The 20,058-nt window shown below is 62.5% G+C and overlaps 3 protein-coding genes across 4 annotated transcripts; all 3 read left to right on the forward strand.

The window, feature by feature from the left end:
* Positions 1–38: 38 nt before the first annotated feature.
* Positions 39–2,832, forward strand: UXT (ubiquitously expressed prefoldin like chaperone). The gene is made up of 6 exons (XM_027742572.2): positions 39–499; positions 796–877; positions 1,400–1,464; positions 1,831–1,938; positions 2,558–2,621; positions 2,704–2,832. The coding sequence occupies exons 1-6, from the start codon at positions 432–434 to the stop codon at positions 2,755–2,757; spliced, it is 441 nt and encodes a 146-aa protein (XP_027598373.1). The 5' UTR covers positions 39–431; the 3' UTR covers positions 2,758–2,832.
* A 957-nt stretch (positions 2,833–3,789) lies between these two features.
* CDK16 (cyclin dependent kinase 16) lies at positions 3,790–15,807 on the forward strand. 2 transcript variants are annotated; one of them, XM_039390915.1, is made up of 17 exons: positions 3,790–3,900; positions 4,225–4,342; positions 5,147–5,271; positions 5,692–5,793; positions 6,178–6,234; positions 6,454–6,568; positions 6,965–7,059; positions 7,536–7,598; positions 8,043–8,166; positions 8,684–8,804; positions 9,210–9,307; positions 9,921–10,026; positions 10,256–10,298; positions 10,615–10,705; positions 11,202–11,279; positions 11,358–11,405; positions 15,780–15,807. In XM_039390915.1, exons 2-16 carry the CDS (start codon positions 4,234–4,236, stop codon positions 11,393–11,395), a joined length of 1,365 nt encoding a protein of 454 aa, XP_039246849.1. In that variant the 5' UTR covers positions 3,790–3,900; positions 4,225–4,233; the 3' UTR covers positions 11,396–11,405; positions 15,780–15,807. The 2 variants fall into 2 exon arrangements, with proteins under 2 accessions (XP_039246849.1, XP_027598359.1); XM_027742558.2 differs by lacking the exon at positions 15,780–15,807 and adding an exon at positions 11,824–14,732.
* On the forward strand, positions 15,788–19,023 carry RBM3 (RNA binding motif protein 3). The gene is made up of 6 exons (XM_027742561.2): positions 15,788–15,948; positions 16,616–16,722; positions 17,165–17,270; positions 17,860–17,941; positions 18,133–18,197; positions 18,862–19,023. Exons 1-5 carry the CDS (start codon positions 15,846–15,848, stop codon positions 18,194–18,196), a joined length of 462 nt encoding a protein of 153 aa, XP_027598362.1. The 5' UTR covers positions 15,788–15,845; the 3' UTR covers position 18,197; positions 18,862–19,023.
* The last annotated feature ends 1,035 nt before the right edge of the window (positions 19,024–20,058 follow it).

Here is a 20,058-nt window from a genome sequence, read left to right on the forward strand (position 1 = left end):
GAGCCTCTGGAGCTGAGGATGGCACCTAAAGATCGTACGCGAGTACAATGTCCAGACCTCGGGCAGGGGGCTACAGACCCCCCCAGAACTGGGTGAGATGTTGGGCCTGGGGGGCCCATAGACCGGGGGAGGGGGGTGGAACCGGGAGCGGAGCGTAGACCCTACAGACCCCCATTGCTTTGGGGGGGGCTCCGTGCCCTGGAGAGTCCGGGGCCGTTATGGCCTCTGCAGAGGCGGGGGAGTCCCGACAGGCCCAGCCTGGGGAATGTCACGACATGAGTCCCGATAAGCCCAGGGGAAAGAATGGCGGCTAGACCTCCCGCCCGCCAGGGGGTGCTCCAGGTACTAGGCAGCGGCGCGGCGCGCGGCGATGACGCAACTCCGGCTCCGCCTCCCGCGCCGCGTCGGCTGGCGATGACGTCAGGGCGGCGATGGCGGCGGCGGAGAAGACGCAGCGCTACGAGGCCTTCGTGAGCGACGTCCTGCAGCGCGACCTGCGGTCAGTGACGTCACACCCCGCCCCGGGCCCCGTCCCGGCCTCTGCCCGCGCCCACTCCCCCCGCCCCGTCCCCACAGGCCGCTCAAGTCCAGCCCCCGCGGCCTGGCCACGCCCCCTTCCCGCCCCCGCCTCTATGAAATGACCACGCCTATAAACAGCACCGAGGCCCCGCCCCCGCGCTCCACCCCCGCCCCCTCCCGCTGACCCCACCCCTTCGACGAGCCCCGCCCCATTGCTGCCCCGACGCCCCGCCCCCCGCGCCGAGGCCCCGCCCTGTCCAACAGCGCCCCCCGCAGGCGCGTGCAGGAGCAGCGCGACGCCGTGTTCGAGCAGCAGGCGCAGGTGCTGCAGCTCCGCTCCGCCCTCGCCCGCCTACAGGTGGGTGGGGCCTGGGGGCGGGGCCTGGGGGGCGGGGCCTGGGGGGATATGGGGGGCTGTGGGGGGAGGGAGTGCAAGTTTTTGGGGGCACTGGGGGCATTGTTTTGGGGCCCTGGGGTGTCATTGGAGGGGGTTGGGAGTCTTGAGGGGGCAGTTGGGGACCCTGCGGGGCATTGAGGATCTCATGGGGGGGATTTGGGGGATATTTGGGGGTATGTGGGGTTGTTTGGGGGTGTTTGCAGGAAGTTGGGGGTATTTGGGGGTCCCTGGGGAGATTAGGGGGTTATTTGAAGGCATTGTATTGGGAGGATCTGGGGTATTTGAGGGTTCCTGGGGGGATTTGGGGGTCCCTGAAGTGGGATTGGAGGTCCCTGAGGGTGTTTGGGGTTGCCTGTATTGCACTGGGGGAATCTGGGTGATTTGAGGGTCCTGGGGACTGTCTGGGGTTCCTGAAGGAGGGTTGGGGGTCCCTGGGGTGGCTGGGGGTCCCTGTGTTGCATTAGGGGGTTTGGGGGTCCCCAGGAAGCCGCCGCCCCCCTGCGCACCCAGGTCGACCTCGGCTGCAACTTCTTCGTTACTGCAGAAGTGTGAGTTGGAGGGGATCCCAAAAACCCCCTGAGTGACCCAACCCCATCCCCAGGGTTACCATGGGATGCTTCGGGATCCCAACCTCCCCCTGGGACCTGCAGAGGAACCCAGGACTCCCCTGGGCCCCCCGTATTCCCCCTGAGACACCCTCAATCCCCAGGGACTCCATAAGCCTGGTGGGACTTCCCCAGGGACCCCAAAACCACCCTGGGAATCCCCCTGGGAGCCCACTGGGAATCTCTTGGAATTCCATAACTTCCTCTGGACAGCCCCTGTGACCCCCGTGGGCCTCCACAACCCCTGTGGCACCCCATAAACCCTCCAAGGACCCCCATAGCCCCCCCAAACCTTCCTTTTCCCCCCAGCCCGGACCCGCAGCGTGTGTTTGTGGCCCTGGGCTATGGGTTCTACGCGGAGCTGACGCTGCCCGAGGCCCTTCGGCACCTGGAGCGCCGCAGCCGCCTCCTGCAGCGGTGAGACCCCCCGGACATGCACACCCCGGGACACAGCCCTAGGCCTTGGGCCCTGGACACACCCCCTGAAACACCTCTGGGCCCTGGACACACCCTCTGGACACACTCTCTGGACACACCCTCTGAACACTTGCCACACCCCAGCCTTGGCCATGCCCCCAGTTAGGCCATGCCCCCCAGCAGGCTCTTGACACTCCATGCCTGGGCTGTTGGGTGGTTACAGAAGGTTCACAAGCCTCCCCCCCACTTTGTCAAGACTCCGCCCAAAAAAGGCCATACCCCTGTCAAAGACCACGCCCTCTCAGCATGCCCCGCCCCCTGTCCCAGCTGCCTGGGGATGGGTGGGGTGGGAGGGAGCAGTGCCCATCCCAGTAAGCCCCACCCCTTTCCTGGGCCATGCCCCCTTCAGGCCACACCCCCTTTGCCCACAGCTGTGGCCACAGGAAGCTCCTGGTGGATAAACCACGCCCCCTGCCACCCCGCCCACCCTGCCTAGGCCACACCCCTCACCATAAGAAGAGACCACGTCATTGCCCTATGACCAAAAAATGGGGAGTGTGACCCCACCTCCTCCATGTGGGAGGCTCCACCCCCTGCTGAGGCTCCACCCCTCCCACAGGCTCAGTGACTCCCTGACCCGGGATGGGGCCAAGATCCGGGCGCACATCCGGCTGGTGCTGGAGGTAACACCCCCTGACTCCCTCCTTTCCCCTTGGCCCCCCCCCCTCCACCTCCTGATCCCACCCCAATGCTCTGCCCCCCCAGGGCCTGCGGGAGCTCCAGGGGCTCCAGGATCCGCCTGCCACCTCCGAGCCCTGATGGACACCTGGGCCCTCCTCTCACCTGTGTATCGTGTATGTAAACCTGGAGTAAAGAGCTTTTTGTAACCCTGGAGTAACGTGTGTAAACATCGGGTAAAGGCTTGTGCCTTCAAGGAGGAACCTGGAGTAGTTTGTGAGTAAACAGTGAGCCACCTGTCAGCAGCCCCGGCAGGGTCCTGTTAGTAACCCTGGAGTAACCCTGGACTACCCAATATGCAACACTGGCACGATCTATGAGTAACCCAGAGCAGGAGCTCAACAGTGCTGGAGAGGTTTTGAATAACCCAGGAGCAACCTCAGAGTAATCACAGTGGAACTGCAGGGCAATCCTGGAGTAACTTATGGGCAAACTTTGAGTAGCCTCAGCACAAGACCTCAGTAACCTCAGGGTACCACTGGAGTATCCTGTTATTGACAATGGACTAACCTTGGAGTAGTTGCTGGAGCCCCCATGAGTAACGCTGGAGTAATCTCAAAGCACCCATTAGTGACTGTGGAATAAATAATGAGTAACTCCAAAGTCTGGTCTGCTTCACCCCCCAAAAAAGGGGTGGAGCATCTTTTGGGGTGTCCCCACCCTCTCCAGCCCAAGGGGAGGGGGAGCAGGGCGAGGGGTTCCTATTGGACGTTTGGGAGTGGGGGAGGAGCCCGAACGCGGCGTGGGGGGTGAGGGGCGGCTGGTCCCGGGGTGGAGGGGGGCGGGAGAAGGGAGCAGATGGAAACGGGGGACGGGTGGGCGCCCGGCCGGGCGTGACGACATTGGGGCTGGCGGAGAGAGAGACCCGCGATCCGGGAGCTGCCCCAGTCCCCCCCAGCAGGGATCCCCCACGTTCCTTCCGCGGCGGGGCAGTTCAGGGGGGTCCCGGCCTCGAGAACCGCCCCCAGGCCCCCCGAGCCCCCACCCCTCATTGCGGGGGGCGTGTCCTCACCTGGCCCCGCCCCCGCGAGACTCCTAATTGGCCCCGCCCCTCTCGCTGACGTCACCCGGTCCCGCCCCGCCGCCATCTTGCGCCGCCACCGCCGCCGCTCCCGCCGCTCCCGCCCGGCCCGGCCCGGCCCGGCCCCCCCGGAGCCGCCCGCGGGGTCGGGCCCGGCCCCGCCATGGCCGAGGATTTCTGGGAGGCCCCGCGCCGCTGAGCCGGTAACGGGGGAACCCCCCAGGAACCCCCCAGGGAGCCCCCCGGGATCCCGCGGCCCGGCCCCGCCTCTGTAAAGACAGAGGGGGGGGAGGAAGGGAGGAGGCCACGCCCCCTTTGGCCACGCGCACCGGGGCGGGGGGCGCGGGGGGACCCTGGAACTGGGGGGGTCTGGCAGTTTGGGGAGGGGGACTCAGGCTTGGAAGGATCCTGTTTTGTAGGGCCTCAGGCGGGTCCAGGTGTGCAGGGGGTGCCCAGGCGTGTGGGGTGCTCCAGATATGCGGGGGGGGGCCCAGGTGTGCAAGGGGGACAGAGGTGTCGCCGCCCAGGGCTCGGCCATGGACCGGATGAAGAAGATCAAGCGGCAGCTGTCGATGACGCTGCGGGGGGGCCGCGCCCCCGAGAAGGGTCTGGGGGACCCCCGCGACGGCCACGGCAGCGACAGCGGTGAGCGCCGGCCCTTTAAGGGGAGCCCCGCCCCCTTTGAGGGAACCCCGCCCCTCTAAAGGGAGGCCTGGCCCTTTAAGAGGGACAGGACATGGGTTGGGGGTGCCTGGCCCTTTAAGAGCTTTTTTGAGAGGAGGGGGGGAGACTGAGGGGGTGCTTGGCCCTTTAAGAGAGCGTCTACCCCTTTAAGACGGCGGGGCAGGGGTTAGAGGTGCCTGGCCCTTTAAGTCACCCCCGGCGGGGCACGGGCCCTTTAAGAGCTCTGGGGTCCCTTCTGTGCCCCCCCCTTCACCCCCTGGGTCCTTCCGCCGTCCATCTGTCCCCAGGACCCCCCCTTGTCCATCCATCTGTTCCCGTATCCTGTCCCCTGCCCGCCCCCCGGTGTCACCACCTGTCCCCGGCCCCCCTGCCTTGTGTCCCCGTGTCACCCCCCCAGACTTGTTCCCCAGGTCCCCCCTGTGCCCCTGTCCCGGGAGGAGGGGACACAGAATTGGGGGTCCCTGGGGAACTTGTGGGAGGGATGGAGGGACCTTTTGGGCTTTAGGGGGGTTCGGGAGAGTCCTGGGGACCTTTGGGAGTCCCTTGGGGTTTGAGGGAGTCCTGGGGGTTTGGTGGCAGGCTCTTGGGATCCAGGGAGATGGGGGTCCCTGAGTGGGGACTTTGGGAGGGCTTGGGGACACAGGGGGATCCTGGGGGGGCATCCCTTGAATTTGAGGGGGGTTCTGAGATTTTGGGGGGGTCTCAGGAGGGTTCAGGGATCCCGGGGGGGTTTTGGGGGGCCCTGATGTCCCCCTTGCCCCCCAGAGGCAGGGGGGGAGGAGGGGCGAATGGGATCGGACGGGGAGAGTGACCCCCCCTCGGGGACATCCTCGGAGGAGGTGGCATCGCCCGTGCGCCTGCGCCAGCACCCGCGGCCCAGCGCCTGCGAGGTGGGACTGGGGGGACTGGAGGCACTGGGGGGACTGGGGGCACTGGAGAGCACTGGGGGGATTGGGAGCACTGGAGAACACTGGGGGGCACTGGGGAACTCTAGGGGGGACTGGGGACACTGGGGGGACTGCACGGGACTGGGAGGCATTGGAAGCACTGAGGGGAGTACGCGGGACTGGGAGGCACTGGAAGCACTGGGGGGACTGGTGGCTCTGGGGGCACTGGAAGCACTGCAGGGATTGGGAAGCACTGGGAAGAATGGAGGGCACTGGGGGGACTGGGAGGAATGGGGAGCACTGGGTAGAGTTCAGGGGAACTGGGGGGTACTGGGGGCACCGGGGGGTTTGGGGGGAGCCTGTGGGGGTTTTGGGCTGATCCTGGGGGGTTTTGGGGTCCCCATGTCACCCGTGTCCCCCCAGGACGTCACCAAGCGCCTGTCCCTGCCGGCCGACACCCGCCTGCCTGAGGGGGGGCTGGGGCTGCCCGGGCCCCTCAGCCGCCGCCTGCGCCGCGTCTCCCTGGTGCGTCCCAGTACGGACCAGTACAAACTGATACTGAGGGGTAGGAACAGCAACATCCCCCCGTGCCCCCTGGTCTTCTCGGGGGGCAGCTGATGAGCCTCCACCTGCTCTGGTATTCCCTGCTGCATCCCAGTGTGGACCAGTACAGGCCAGTATATAGAGCAGCTGATCCCAGTGTCACTTCCTGGGGCTTCCCAGCGCTTGTCAGTTGTTCCGAGCCCTCTGCAGTGGCACCCATTGAACATCGATGTGTTCCAGTGTGAATTGGTGTAAACCAGTATAGGCAGTGTAGACCAATATGAATCAGTACAGGGTGGGAGGGACCAGCATCACCCCATCCAGTACTTCCCAGTTTTCCCAGTAATCGTTTCCCTCTTTGGCCAGTCGGAGATCGGTTTTGGGAAGTTGGAGACCTACGTCAAACTGGACAAACTGGGAGAGGTGAGGGGGGTGCTCAGTAGGTGGGGGGATGTGGCCGCCCTGTGTTCTCTCTTGTGTCCCTGATGTCCCCACTGTCCCCATGTCCCCACTATCCTTGTGTCCTCATGTCCCCCCATATTCCTGCCTCCCCCTGTATCCCTGATGACCCCATGTCCCCCTTATGTCCCCAATGTCCCCATGCCCCCCGTGTCCCTGATGTCCCTGTGCCCCTGTCCCCAGGGCACCTACGCCACGGTGTACAAGGGCCGCAGCAAACTGACCGAGAACCTGGTGGCCCTGAAGGAGATTCGGCTGGAGCACGAGGAGGGGGCACCATGCACGGCCATCCGCGAGGGTGAGGGGCACAGGGAGGCCTGCACGGCCATCAGGGGGGGCTGAGGGGGGCCTGCATGTCCATCCATGAAGAGGAGGCACGGGGGGGCCCCTATGAGGGTTGGGGGGCATGGGGGGGCCTCCACAAAGGTGGAGGGCTGGGGGGAGTCTGAGGGCTGGGGAGCAGGGTGGGAGCTGTGGGACACCATGGGGGGGATGCAGAGGTTGGGGGACACTGGGGGGGGTTGGGGCTGGGTGGAAATGGGAGGGCTGGTTTGGAGGTCTGGGCATGGTTCACACGAGGGCTGAGGCCGCTTACCCTCATGTCCCCCCCTGTGTCCCTTTCCGTGTGTCTCTCCCTGTGTCCTCTCTGTGTCCCTCCCATGTCCCTCGGATCCCCTCCTGTGTCCCCCCACAGTGTCGCTGCTGCGGGATCTCAAACATGCCAACGTGGTGACGCTGCATGACATCGTCCACACGCCCCAGTGCCTCACCCTCGTCTTTGAGTACTTGGTCAGCACCTCTAAAACCCTTCTGGGACAAAAAAACCCTTCTGGGACCCAAAATCCCTCCCTGCACCCTTCTGGGACAAAAAAACCCTTCTGGGACCCAAAATCCCTCCCTGCACCTCCAAACACCCCTGGACTCCAGAATTTCCTCCGGGACATCAATCCAGTCCCTGCACCCCAGTTCACTCCTGGGCACTTGGAGCCCTCCCAGGTTCCCCCCAAGGACCTCCATCTTCCCCAAGGGCCCTTCCAAGTCCCCATCGACCCCCCAGATCACTAGGGCCCTCTCAAATGCCCTGTTGACCCCCTCAGTTGCACCCAGGGCTCGTTAAAACTCTCCAGCACCCCCAGACTCTCCCCCACACCTCCACACCTTCCCCAGTGACCCCAGGACCGTCCAAATTCCCCATGGACCCCCTCCAGGAAGTCCAAGACCCCCCCTAACTGCCCCATTTTGGGGTCCCCCTGTCCCTCCTCCAGGATCGGGACCTCAAGCAGTACCTGGATGACTGTGGCAACGTCATCAGCATGCACAATGTCAGGGTGAGGGGGTCTGGGGGGTCATCAGTGTGCACAATGTCAGGGTGAGGGGGTCTGGGGGGTCATCAGTGTGCACAATGTCAGGGTGAGGGGGTCTAGGGGGTCATCGGTGTGCACAATATCAGGGTGAGGGGATGTGGGGGTCGTCAGCACACACCATGTCAGGGTGAGGGAAGTTCTGGGGGGGACTCATCCCCGTGTGTGTAGGGATCAGGGAGGTGTGGGGGAAGGTCAGGAGGGTGCACAATGTTGGGGTGTGGGGTTAAGGGGGGCCAGGGTGGTGAGAGGGTGTGTGAGGGGTCTGGTGTCTCCCAGGAGGGTGGGGGGTTTAGGACTTGTTTATGAGGTTTGTACCCATGGAGGGACCAGGATTGTGCCAGGGGTGTGCAATGAGTGCACAGTGAGTGTAACCTGAGCATGCAAGGCCCATTTTTGGGTGGGGGGCAGCTGTTCCTGTTCCAGCTGCTGCGGGGCCTCGCGTTCTGCCACCGGCACAAGGTGCTGCACCGCGACCTCAAGCCCCAGAACCTCCTGCTCAGCCGCCGTGGGGACCTCAAGCTCGCCGACTTCGGTCAGGGGACCCCAAAAATGTGCCCTGGGACCCCAGCTTCCCCCCTGGAACCCTCAATACCCTCCCTGCCCCCCCCCCAGGATACCCCAAATCCCTGTCCCTGCATTTCTAAAATAAACATGGTGTGTATCAAAACACAACCTGAGACCCCCAAAAGTCTCCCATCTGCAGGTACCAGAACCCTCCAGAACACTCTTGGAGACCCTTGTGGGGACACCAGTTTCCTCCTCGGAGACCCCAGTTATCCCACATGACCCCATTTGTTTCCCCAGAGACCCCAATTTTATCTCCAGGGACCCCCAGAACCCCCTTAGGGGCCACCATTGCCCCATCCGGACTCCTTTGTAGACCCCAGTTTTCCCCTCCAGGGACTCCCATTCCCCTTGGATAATGGGAGCCCCCTTGGGGACCCCAATTCCCTCCCCTTGGGACCCCAGTCAACCCCAGGACCCCCTTGGGGCCCTCCATTGCCCCCTGTGAACCTTTCTGGGGACCCTGACCCCCTGTTGCCCCCCAGGCCTGGCCCGAGCCAAGTCCATCCCAACCAAGACGTACTCGAGCGAGGTGGTGACGCTGTGGTACCGCCCGCCCGACATCCTGCTGGGCTCCACCGAGTACTCCACCCAGATCGACATGTGGTGGGTGCAGGGGGGGCTCGGGGGGCACGGGGTCCCTTTGCACGGGGACCCGGGGCTCTTGCACAGCTCCAGGAGCGGTTTGCAGGGCTCTCATGCACGAGGGTCTCGCACGAGTGGAGGGGGCACAGGGCTCTGTGCTGGCCTGGAGGTCTTGCATGAGAAGGGAGCAGCACGGGGCTCTGTGCCCACCTGGGGGTCTTGCATGAGAAGGGAGCAGCACGGGGCTCTGTGCCCACCTGGGGGTCTCGCATGCATGAGAGGGGGGGCACAGGGCTCTGTGCCCGCCTGGGGGTCTCACATGAGGTCTACGAGCCCTGTTTGGGGTGGGAGGTCTCTCCCAGGAGGGTCTCGCTGGGAGTGGGATGTCTGGGGGGGTTTCTTGCCTGAGGGTCTCGCTGGGCACAGGGGCGTTGGCTGCATCTTCTCAGAGATGGTGACGGGGCGGCCGCTGTTCCCCGGAGCCACCGTGGAGGAGCAGCTGCACTTCATCTTCCGCCTGCTGGGTATGGGGGGCTTGGCTTTGGGGGCAATCCAGGGGGGTTTGGGGTGAACCTGGGGAGATTGGGGTGAAATCAGAGTTTTTGGGGCAAAGCTGGGGGGGAATAAACAGGCTTGGGGGGGATAAATGTTTTTTTCTTTTTTGACAGGACTGGGGCAAATTCAGGGGTTCTGTGAAAACTGGGGGGAACTGGGGAAAGTTGGGGAAAATTTAGGGTTTTGGGGAAAATTTCAGGGGACTTGGAGTAAATTAAGGGCCTTGGGGAAATCTAGGGGATTTTAATCAAAATTGGGTGGAAATTAGGGGATATGGATAAATTTGGGAGAGTCAGAGGTTTGGGAAATGAAATGGTTTTGGAATAACTGAAGAGGGTCTGAGGTAATATGAGGAGCTTTGGGGAAAATTAAGGGGCTTGGGGAAAATTAAAGGGGTTTGGGGTTGAATAAAGGGATTTGGGGTAATTTTGCGGGTCCCTGGAATTGGAAGGCTGGGGGGGTCCAAGGTCTGGGGGGCTGTGGGGAATTTTGGATTGATCCTCTGGGATTTGGAGGGTGAGGGGGCACGTGGGGGGGCTCAGTGGGGTTTTGGGGACCTCTGACCTGCCCTGTCTCCCCCAGGGACCCCGACGGAGGAGACGTGGCCGGGGATCGGGGCCAACGCTGAGTTCCGGGCCCACAAGTACCCGCTGTACCCGCCCGAGGGGCTGCGGCACCACGCCCCACGGTGGGGGGGGCACATGGGAGGGCTGCCCCAAAAGGGGGGGGTTGCTGCCACTATGGGGTCTCTGTACCATAGTGGTGGTCTCTGCACCATAGGGGGACTCTTTGCACCATAGCAGGGGCTTCCCCTGCCCCATGAGGGGGGGTCTCTGCCCCGTAGGGGGTGTCCCAATCCCATGGGGAGGTTGCTGCCCCATGGGGGGGTACCTGACTCCCTCTTTTCCACCCCCCAGGCTGGACCACGACGGCGCCGACCTGCTGGGGCAGCTGCTGCAGGTGAGGGGGATGGGCTTGTGCTGGCCCCGCCCCTCCCCACGGGCCCCTCCCAGCCCTGCCCCGAGCCCCTCCCAGCCCTGCCCCGAGCCCCTCCCTGTGCCATTCCCACCCCTCCCAGTCCAAGGGACCGGGCCCCTTTCCCAGATGAGGCATGGCCTCCCCAAGGCCCCCCACCCCATGGGCGTGGCTTACACAGGCTCCACCCACTGTGGGGTGGGAGGCACACAAGGGAGGGAGGGGATGGGGATTGGTGGGGCCACGCCCTCTGCGGGTGTGTCCCCGCCCCGTGGGCGTGTCCTGACGGTAGGCAGGGCAGTTCGAGGGGCGACGGCGGCTGCCGGCGGCGGAGGCCATGGCTCACCCGTTCTTCGGCTGCCTGGGCCCGCGGGTCAGCGCCCTGCCCGACAGTGAGTGCGGGGACGAGGGGACGGGGGTCCTGGGGGTGGGGCTGCCAACACTTGGTGCCAGGGGAGCGTCGTGTGGGCGTGGCCTGAGGGCAGGGGCTGTAGTGGGCGTGGCTCTGTGCACTGGGTGGAGCTTTTTGGGTGTGGCTTTGGGGTGGGCCAGGGGTGGGGAGGAGGGCTGGGAGTGGGTGGGGCACTTGTGGGGGGTGGGGCTTGTTGGGGCAGGGTGGAGCCTTGGAGGAGGTGGAGCTTCCCCTGGAGGAGGGTGCCCATTGGTGGAACTGGGTGGCAGTGAGAGGAACTCCAGGGGCAGGGTTTAGCCATTGGTGGGTAGAGCCTCAGAGGTGTGGGAGGAGCTATGCAAATCAATGACGTGGGGTAATGCAAATCAGTGAGGTGTGTGTTTTTGGGGGGTGGGGCTTGAAAACGACCACATCCCCTCTGCTGTGGTAACACCCTCTTGATGTGAGGCCCTGCCCACCCCCCTCTTCCCCCGCAGCCACCTCCATCTTCGCGCTGAAGGAGATCCAGCTGCAGAAGGAGCCGGGGCTGCGCGCGGCCCCCCTGCCCCCCCCAGGTCAGCACCCGAAACTGTGACCTCCCGAAACTGCGACCGCCCCAAACCCACACCCTGCCCCCCTCGTTTTCTCCGTAGGTTCTTCCGCCTTCCGGGTGCTCGACACTGAATTCTGATGCTGAGCAGGTAGGGCCCCTCAAAATCGGGTGACCTGCCCAAAATGGGGGACTGCTTGATTGACTCTTCCCAAAGTTGAGGAGCAGTAGCATTAGGGGTAGGTCCCGAAATTATGGGGAACGCCCCAAAAAACGAGTCCCCCAAAACATCTAAAATTTGGGAGGGTCCCCTGGAAAGGGGGCTTTCCAGAAATGGGTGATCTACCCCAAAACCAGGGAACACCCCCAGACAGGGACCCTTAAAGGTCAGAACACCCCCAAAACATGGAGCTGCCACATTATGGGCCCCCATGATATCTGGGGCTCAGAGACCCCCAAAATGGAATAACTCTTATGAATGGGGAAACCCCTAAAAAGGGAGGAGGGGGCAAATTTAGGGGTTCATCCATTTGGGGCCACCCCCCCTTACCTGCTTCCTCTCCCCACAGCCCCTGGACTGCTGCTGCAACCCCCCAGGACCCCCCAAAACTGGGGGGGGTTGCCACAAAACTGGGGGGTGACGCCCAAGATAAGGGGTCACCCCAGAACTACAGGAGGGCCCCCTGGACCGGTAACCACGGCCCCCCAAAAGACCCCCTGAGGAACCGCTGCTGGATTTGGGGGGCGTCATGTGGGACCCCCCATTGGAGGGGGGTTTGGGGTCCCCCCTATTTTTTTGGGGAGTTCCCTTGAGTCTGGGGTTTCTTCCCCCCAATTTACTTCGAGTTTTATTTTTTCAAGGCAATATTATAAATAAGAGTCTATATGGGTCCCTCCCCTCAAGGGGCGGGGCTCAGAGGGGGTGGAGCACAGCAGGGTGGGGCCTAGCAGGGGCAGGGCCACCCTGGGAGCAGTTTTGGGGCAGGGGGCGGGGAGGGTGAGTTACAGTGCCCTTCTGTGCTTACTCTGAGGTTACTTACACTCAACTCCAGGGTTACCCTGTTGTTATTTGGGGCCTCAGCATCTCCCAGGAGGTTCCCCAGGGTGGAGGGGCTTCCTCTGAGGTTGGTCCCACTTCACTCCAGGGTGACCCCAGGGTTACTCAGGCCCAACTCTGACTTTACTCCAAGGCAGCTCAGGCCCAGCTCTGTGGCCGTATCTGCCCTACTCCAGCCTTATTTCATGACTCCTCAGCCTCTCCTTGCTCACTGCTGTGGTGTTACTCAGTTTCTACTCTTGATTACTCAGATGCTACTCAGCTGGGGCTCCCCTCCCTCCCCTGGGTTGCTCGTGGAGATTATTACTCCGAGCCTTCTTGGCCCTTATGTTGAGGTTGGTTGGTACTTTACTCCTACCCAGATTTTACTCCAGTGTTACTCATGATTGAGGGGGGTGGTCTTTACTCTGAGCTTTCTCAGCTCTTAGTCTGAAGTCACTTGATACGTTGCCCCTATTCAGAACTTACTCCAGGGTTTCTTCTGGGTGTCCTTACTTTGAGTTTACTCAGTCTGAGGTTACTCAGTGCTTCTAGACAGAACTTACTCCAGGGTTACTCATATGGGCCCTTACTCTGGGTTTGCTCAGCTCATCCTTTTGTGTTGTTTGATACTTTACTGCTACTCGCACCTTACTCCAGGGTTACTCCATATGGTTCATTCTCCTTTGCCTTTGCCCCACACTTACTCTGGTGTTACCAACCCTTTGGCCTACTCACTGCTTCCGTGGAAGTTACGCGCGTGCTCCTCTGTTGCTGCCCAGCTATTCGCCACAGTGACTCAGCCCTTACTCAGAAGTTACTCAGCCCTTACCACCTTCTGCTACTCAGCTCTCCCTATTTATTGCTTGAATCCCAGGTTCTCTCATCCTCAAAGCTGTACTCCGGCATTACACAAATCTTGGCCTGCCTCATCTTACTCAGAGGTTGCTCAGCCCTTACTAGCAGGTTACTTAAATGCATCTTAATGCTGACTTGCTCCACACTTGTAATTGGGCTTGTGTGGTGGGTCCTCAGAAGGGACTTAGGCCTTACTGAACACTTAATGCTTACTCAGAAGTTACTAAGGCCTTAGTAGGCCAGCCCTGTTTACCCCCCAGTGGGTTTGGGGTTACATGGCAGCGCCTTCTTTGCTACTCAACCTTTACTCAGATGATACAAAGCCCCTCTTCTGCTTACGAGCTTCCCCCGCCCTCCAGTCGCTTCCTTAGCCCCTCCTTGTGCTACTCAGAGGTTGCTGAGTTGACCTGTGTCACATCTTTACTCATGTTACTCAGTCTCAGCTCTGGTGTTTCCTGCTCCCCCTGTTCTTCCAGGCCTTTTCTCTGAGGATACCCAATGGATACACCTCCTTCACTGCTTGCTGTGGTGTTACTTACCCTTTGCACTTCCAGGATGCTCTCAACTATCTTCTGGGCCTCACAGCTCTTACTCCAAGGTTACTCAGCCCTTGCTGTTGTTCAGTATCTTGAAGTTACTTGAGGTTTGTTATGTTGAAGTTACTCAGATGCTACTAGAGATCACAACTTACACTGAGATTGCAAAAGTTACCCAGTACACTGGTGGGAGGGGAGTAGTCTTTACTCAAGAGTCGCTTATCCCCTTACTCCAAGGTTCCTACGTACCCAGTGGCCACACAATTGTTACTCTGTGGTCAATCCTTGCTCTGAAATTACTCATCCCTTACTCCAAGAGCACTCAGCCTCCACTTCTCACTCCAGGGTTACCCAGTCCCCATCCTTGGGCTAATCAGGTGTTACTCCAGAGTTACTCACACTTGATGCAGAGGTGACACTTCACTCTTGGGTTACTCACATGCCCCCCACCCCGAGGCCGAGGCCGCACAAAATGGACACTTTACATTGAGGGCGATTTGTGCCCTGGGGGAGAGAGAACTTATAAGTTACTCACGCTTTACCTTGAGGTTACTCCCATCTCACCCCCCTCCCATCCAGCCTCACTCAGGATCGCCAAACCTCGCCCACCCGTCCCGTCCCTGTCTCTATAGGTACCGTGTATATATGTACAGGGGGAGGAGCAGGGGGCGTGGCTTTTTATATGCAGTGGGAGGGGGCCCGCCCCGCCCCCCCCCCGCCCCCTATAGCGCCCTGCGGGGCCGCGGGAGCCCCGTCGGAAGGGCCCTTGGACTGTTCGGGGGCTCGGCGGGTCCGCGGGGGCTCCTATGGCCCCCTTGGCGGGTCCCTGTGGCCCCCGGGGGGTCTGTGGGTCTCTATAGGGTGGGGAGTTCCCTATAGCTCACACGGGGGCCCGGGAGGGGGGAGTGGGGTGCGCGGAGCCCCTCTGGCCCCGGGGGGGTCATGGATTCTACGGGGGGTCGCTCCCCCGGCATCACGGGGGGAGGGGAAGGGGCGGGGCCGCGGCGTTTCGGCTGTAACGGGACCGACCATTAAAGCCTCCCCGGGACCGGTGTGACCCTGTGTGAGCCCCCCGGGACCCCTCGTGTGAACCCCTCCGAGCCCTCCCAGCCCCTCCCGGGACCCTGTGTGACCCCCGAGAGCCCTCGGGTACGCTCCTCCCTCCCAGCTCCCCCGGGATCCCCCGGGCCCCCATCGGGACCCACCGGGACCACGAGGGCCCGAGATCCCCCCCCCGGCCGGGCGGTACCACGCGCTCCTTTCCCCTCCCCAACCCCCCCCCCCCCCAATGGTCTGTTCCACGCCAGGGGGGCGGGTCCGAGCGGGTGCCCAATCGCGTGGCGGCGCGGCCGTGACGCGCGGCGGGGGCGGGGCCGGTTGATAACCCGGGGCGGGGCGGGCGCGGCCTCATTCCGGGCCCGGCCGGCGCCGCGAGGGTGAGTCGTCGCCGCTCCTGTCGGGGCTCCGTCCCCCGTTCCCCCTGTCGCGATAGTTGCGGCTCCCGCCGCTCCGCGCAGGCGCTGCCGCCGGGCGGCACTTCCCCCCTCTCCGCTCCCGCCCCGCCGCGTTCGGGGCCGCGCGGGGTTCGCGCGTGCGCGGGAGGGCGGGGCCAGCGCGCGCGGGGAGCGGGAGCGGCGCTTCCGGGGGGTGCCCACGTGGCCGGGGGGACCCACGTGGGGCTGGGGTGACGTCACGGTGGAGCCGGGGAGTTCCCGTGACGTCACTGGGAGGGGAGGTGTGGAGCTGCGAGGGGTAGCCCCAAGACGGTGACGTCATGGGGGTTTCTCTAGGACTGGGGTCTCCTGGAGAGCTATGACGTCACTGGAGACCACGTGGGGTGTCCCACGAGAGTAATGAAGTCATAGGGGCCCAGGGGAGTGCATTCTGCGAGCCGTGACGTCACTGAACCCTGCGTGGGGCAGAGGGATTCCCTCTGGGCTGTGACGTCATCAGGCTTCAGGCAGGGTGGAGGTTGCTGTGAGGGTTGGGACATCAGGGGGGATCCTGGGGAGTTCCAGCCAGGGCTGTGATGTCATAGCAGACCAGGGGGTGTGGGGGCAGGGTTATGACATCATAACTCCTTCCTCCTCCCCAGGTTGTAGTGTCACTGGAGGGGCAGGGCCCCGCCCTATGACATCGCTCCCGGCCCCGCCCCCCACGCATGGCGGCGGAGGAGGGGAAGCTCTTTGTGGGGGGCCTCAACTACGACACGGACGAGCAGGGGCTGGAGCAGCACTTCAGCTCCTTCGGGCCCATCGCCGAGGGTGAGGCACTCCAAGACCCCCTGGAACCCCCAACACCCCTCAACCCTCCCCTGGGGACCCCCAAAGCCCCTTGGGAGCCCCATATCCCTCCTGGGACCCCCAGATATTACAGACACACCAACTCCTCCCCAGCACCCCCATCTGTTGCCCCCAAAAGCCCCTGAGATCTCCCAAACTCTGCTCTACGACCATTGCCTCACTCAAACCCTCCTGAGAGTCATCAGATCCCCTACCAGAGCCCCAGAATCCCCTCGGGTCCCCCTGCCTCTCCCTGGGGACCCCCAGATCTCTCCAGGAGTCCCCAGAGTATTGAAAACTGCTTGGGGAGGGAGGACACGTTGGAAGGGCTGACTCCCCCACTGGAGGACTTGGGTTTGGGGTGACACCCAAGGGTGGAGGCCCTATTTTTGGGTGTAACCTATAGAATGGGGTTTGGGGGGTTCCCTCTGCTTTTGGGACCCCAGATTTTCAGGGGGATATCCATGGCTGGGGGTCACCATGTCCCTTTGGACCCCAGTTTTGGGTCTTAATGCACAGTATTAGGTTTGGGGGTGGGGGTCCCTTCCTCCTGTGCGACCCCATTTCAGGGGGTCCCAGCCCTCCCTGACTCTCCCCATTCCCCCTCAGTGGTGGTTTGGGGGGTCCCTGACCCCCTGTTCCCCCGCAGTGGTGGTGGTGAAGGACCGGGAGACCCAACGTTCCCGTGGGTTTGGCTTCGTCACCTTCACCAACCCTGAGCACGCGAGCGACGCCATGAGGGCCATGAACGGCGAGGTGGGCGGGGGCACGGGGGGCACCCAGAGCCTGGGGAGCCCTGCACGACATTTAGGGTCGCTCAGGAGGTCTGGGACGCTCAGAGGTTTCAGAAGGAGTCTGGAGGGGGACCCCAGAGAGGTTGGGGGCCCTCAAGGGTCTGGAGTCCCCTGTGGGTGGCCGGGGAAATGTGGGAGATCCTCAGGGGGGCCTGGGGGATCTCTGAGCGGGTTTGGGCCATTTTTAATGGGGTCTGGGGGCCCCTGGCAGGGTCTTGGGGGTCTCTAAGGGTGTGGGGGTGCACTTGAGGGTCCCTGAGTGCCCCTGGTGGGGGGTCTCTGGGGGTTCTGGGGGGCACTTGGGGATCCCCAGGAGGCCATTGGGGGTTGAGGAGCCCTAAACAGGTCTGGGGCTGGGGGGTCCCAGGAGGGGCCGGGGTGACCCCAGCATGGCGTGTCCCCAGTGCCTGGACGGGCGGCAGATCCGGGTGGATCACGCCGGGAAATCGCCCCGCGGTGCCCGAGGGGGCTACGGGGGGGGCCGGGCCCGGGGCCGAGGCTACGCTCGAGGTACGTTTTGGGGTACCTGGGGGGGGCTTGTGGGGGTTAAGAGGCTCTTTGGGGGTTTTATAGGGTGATAGTTGGGGTACTTTGGAGGGCTTTTGGGGGATTTGAGTGGTTTGGGGAGGGCAGGGAGTCTGGGGTTGTTTGGGGGGGTTAATGGGGAACCTGGGGTCATTTGGGGGGGTACTTGGCAGGGTGAAGGGTTTTTGAGTTGTTTGGGAGGGGGGGTTGGGGGGACATGTGGTGAGAGGGGATTTGCGAGGTGCTCAGGGGGCTTTTGGAGGGGTAATTTGGTGTCTGGTGGTTTTGGAGAGGACTTGGGGATTTTGGTTGGCTTTGAGGGGGTACCTGGGGGGTCTTTGGAGGGGAGGGGGCTGGAGGAGATTTGGGGTGACCTGGGGGAGTACATGGGGGATCTTGGGGGGGTGTTTGGGGGGGGAGCTGGAGGACACAGTGGGGCACTGGGGTCCCAGATGGATCTTGGGGGGAGCAACAAGAGTTTTGGGGGGATCTGGGCTTTGTTTGGGGACTGAGGATTTGGGGGGCTCTGGGGCGTCTTGAGGAGTTCTTATGTCCCCTCCTACCCCCCCCACAGGAGGAGGTGACCGTGGCTACGGGGGCCGCTACGAGGGGCGCAGCGGGGGGGGCTACGGGGGCTCCCGTGACTACGGCGGCCGGTGAGTGGGGGGGCACCCCTGGGGTCTGGGGAGGCCCCGGGGGTGCTGGGAGGGTGGTGGTAGAGCTGGGGGGTCTTTTGGGTGCAGGAGAATCCTGGGGGAAGCTCTGGGGGTGCTCGGGGGGCGGGAGGGGGGCTCCTGGTTGCTGGGAGGGGCACCCATGGGTGCTGACCCCCCCTGCTCTCCCCCAGGAACCAGGGGGGCTACGGCGAGCGCTTCCCCTCGGCCTCGTACCGGGACAACTATGACAACTGAGGTAGGGGCACGGCGGGGGGGAGGGGGTGGCACCCCCAACAGTGACTGGGGACACCCTGGGGAACCCCCCTGCACACAGCTGGGGACCTCAAAAACCCTCCAACCCCACAACCCTTCCCCCCAAACCCCCCATTTTTGGAGGGAGGCTATGTGGTTTTCTGACACCCCCCCCAACTATTTTTGGGGGATCCTTTAGCTCCCCAAAGTTCAATTTTGTGGAGTTTGGAAGGGGTTATTGTCTCTCCTAAATAATTTTGGAGTCTTCGTCCATGTTGCCAATTTTGAGGGGGTTGGGGGTCCCTGAACCCGCTCAAACTCCCATTTTGGAGGGACTGTGGTACAGTCTGACATCCCCTCAATCATTTTAGGGTGGTTTTGGGGTTCTCTCCTTTTATGCCCCCAATTTTTTAGGAGGAGTGACAGTCCCTGAATCCCCAGAACCATCCATTTTGGAGGGCTGTGCTGGTCTCTGACCCCTCCGCTAATTATTCTGTGTAGTCCCTGACCCCTCCAAACCCTTGTTTTTGGGGGGCAGCGGCTACAGAGTTCTCTGACCCTCCCAAATTATTTGGAGGATAGTTTCGGGTTCCTCCTGTCCCCCCAAACCCCCATTTTTGGGGGCTCTTTGAGTGCCCCTTCCCCACTGATTTCCTTCTCATCCTCAGCTTGGACCCTCGGTGCTGGATTTCAGGGGGGGCCCCTCCTCCCCCGGGCCATGGATGGACGCCGAGGGGGGAGTGGGACATGGTGGGGGGGTGTGAAGGTGGGGAGAACCCTCAATTTGTACTCCCCTGTGTCCTATTAAAGGTCAGACCCTCTCTGAGTCACGTCTCTTGTCTGGTCCTCTCTGGGTGGTCCCTGCTCCATGGGGGTCTCCAAGGGCTGCAGGATCCCTGTGGAGTGACCTCACTCCAAGGAGGATATCTCAGGGTGACCCCATTCCAAGAGGGGATCTCAGGGGGCTTCAGTCCCTGTGGGGTGACTCTGCTCCACTATGGGGTGACCCCTCTCAAAGGGGGGGGGTCTTGAGGGGCTCCAGTTCCCTTGGGGTCTCCAGTCGGGTCTTGGGGCGCTTCGCTCTTGCTGACCCACCCCGGGCAGTTTGCAGTGAGACCTCTCCAGCTCCCAGCGTTTCATGGTCCTCTCCATGTCAGGGCAGTCCCAGCTGCCCCCTCAACCCTCCTGGAACGTGGCACAGCCGGGGATGGCAACTCAGGCACCGTCCTAGCAGGAGCAGCGGGACCAGAGGAACCAGCCCATGGCATCCCAGTGCCCCCAGTTTCAGGGAAACTCACCCTTTTTTTCACCTTTTTCAGGGTTTAAATTGAGGGGAGAGCCTCTTTATGCATCATTCTAAGAGTCTAAATCCTTTTTCTATTTTAAGGATTAAATAGAAGGAAAACCACACTTTGCTTTATATCGAGGGGGAAAGGGGTGGGAAATGCGAGCCACTTGGGGAGACCTCCAGAGGTGCCCCCACAAATCCAGAGGAACCTGATGGTGTTCAGGAGTCAGGAGGGACTTAGGGAGATGTGGGTTATGGGGATGAGAGAGGGTGGAGGGAATTTGGGAGAGTCTTGCATGGGGCACAGGGAGGGAACAAGGGAAAGGGGGGGTTTTGGGGGCATCTCCAATTTGGATGAAGATTCCTCACAGACAAAAGATGCCAGGACAGAGAGCTCTTGCTGTCCGTGGAGTGCCAAGAGTGGCCCACCAACTGCACTTGAGAGATGGAGGGTCAGGGCTTGCTTTCCTGAGAGAAGGGCTGTCATTCCCTTCCATGAGCCCTGTGCTGTGATTGGCCGTCCGATTCCCAAAAGTGAACGAAGATTCCTCCCAGACAAAAGGTGCCAGGACAGAAA

Source organism: Pipra filicauda, unplaced genomic scaffold (assembly GCF_003945595.2).
Source record: "Pipra filicauda isolate LSUMZ 115617 unplaced genomic scaffold, ASM394559v2 scaffold884_size83113_pilon, whole genome shotgun sequence".
Taxonomy (NCBI): domain Eukaryota; kingdom Metazoa; phylum Chordata; class Aves; order Passeriformes; family Pipridae; genus Pipra; species Pipra filicauda.

What these genes read in the sequence shown, in the direction of transcription:
- UXT (XM_027742572.2), top strand. Translation starts at nt 432, where the DNA reads ATGGCGGCGGCGGAGAAGACGCAGCGCTACGAGGCCTTCGTGAGCGAC. An exon ending in TTCTTCGTTACTGCAGAAGT is followed by an intron (nt 1,465 to 1,830) that starts GTGAGTTGGAGG and finishes TTTTCCCCCCAG; the next exon opens with CCCGGACCCGCAGCGTGTGT. An exon ending in ACATCCGGCTGGTGCTGGAG is followed by an intron (nt 2,622 to 2,703) that starts GTAACACCCCCT and finishes CTGCCCCCCCAG; the next exon opens with GGCCTGCGGGAGCTCCAGGG.
- CDK16 (XM_039390915.1), top strand. Translation starts at nt 4,234, where the DNA reads ATGGACCGGATGAAGAAGATCAAGCGGCAGCTGTCGATGACGCTGCGG. An exon ending in CCCTCGTCTTTGAGTACTTG is followed by an intron (nt 7,060 to 7,535) that starts GTCAGCACCTCT and finishes TCCCTCCTCCAG; the next exon opens with GATCGGGACCTCAAGCAGTA. An exon ending in TCCACCCAGATCGACATGTG is followed by an intron (nt 8,805 to 9,209) that starts GTGGGTGCAGGG and finishes CGCTGGGCACAG; the next exon opens with GGGCGTTGGCTGCATCTTCT.
- RBM3 (XM_027742561.2), top strand. Translation starts at nt 15,846, where the DNA reads ATGGCGGCGGAGGAGGGGAAGCTCTTTGTGGGGGGCCTCAACTACGAC. An exon ending in CTTCGGGCCCATCGCCGAGG is followed by an intron (nt 15,949 to 16,615) that starts GTGAGGCACTCC and finishes GTTCCCCCGCAG; the next exon opens with TGGTGGTGGTGAAGGACCGG. An exon ending in TGAGGGCCATGAACGGCGAG is followed by an intron (nt 16,723 to 17,164) that starts GTGGGCGGGGGC and finishes GCGTGTCCCCAG; the next exon opens with TGCCTGGACGGGCGGCAGAT.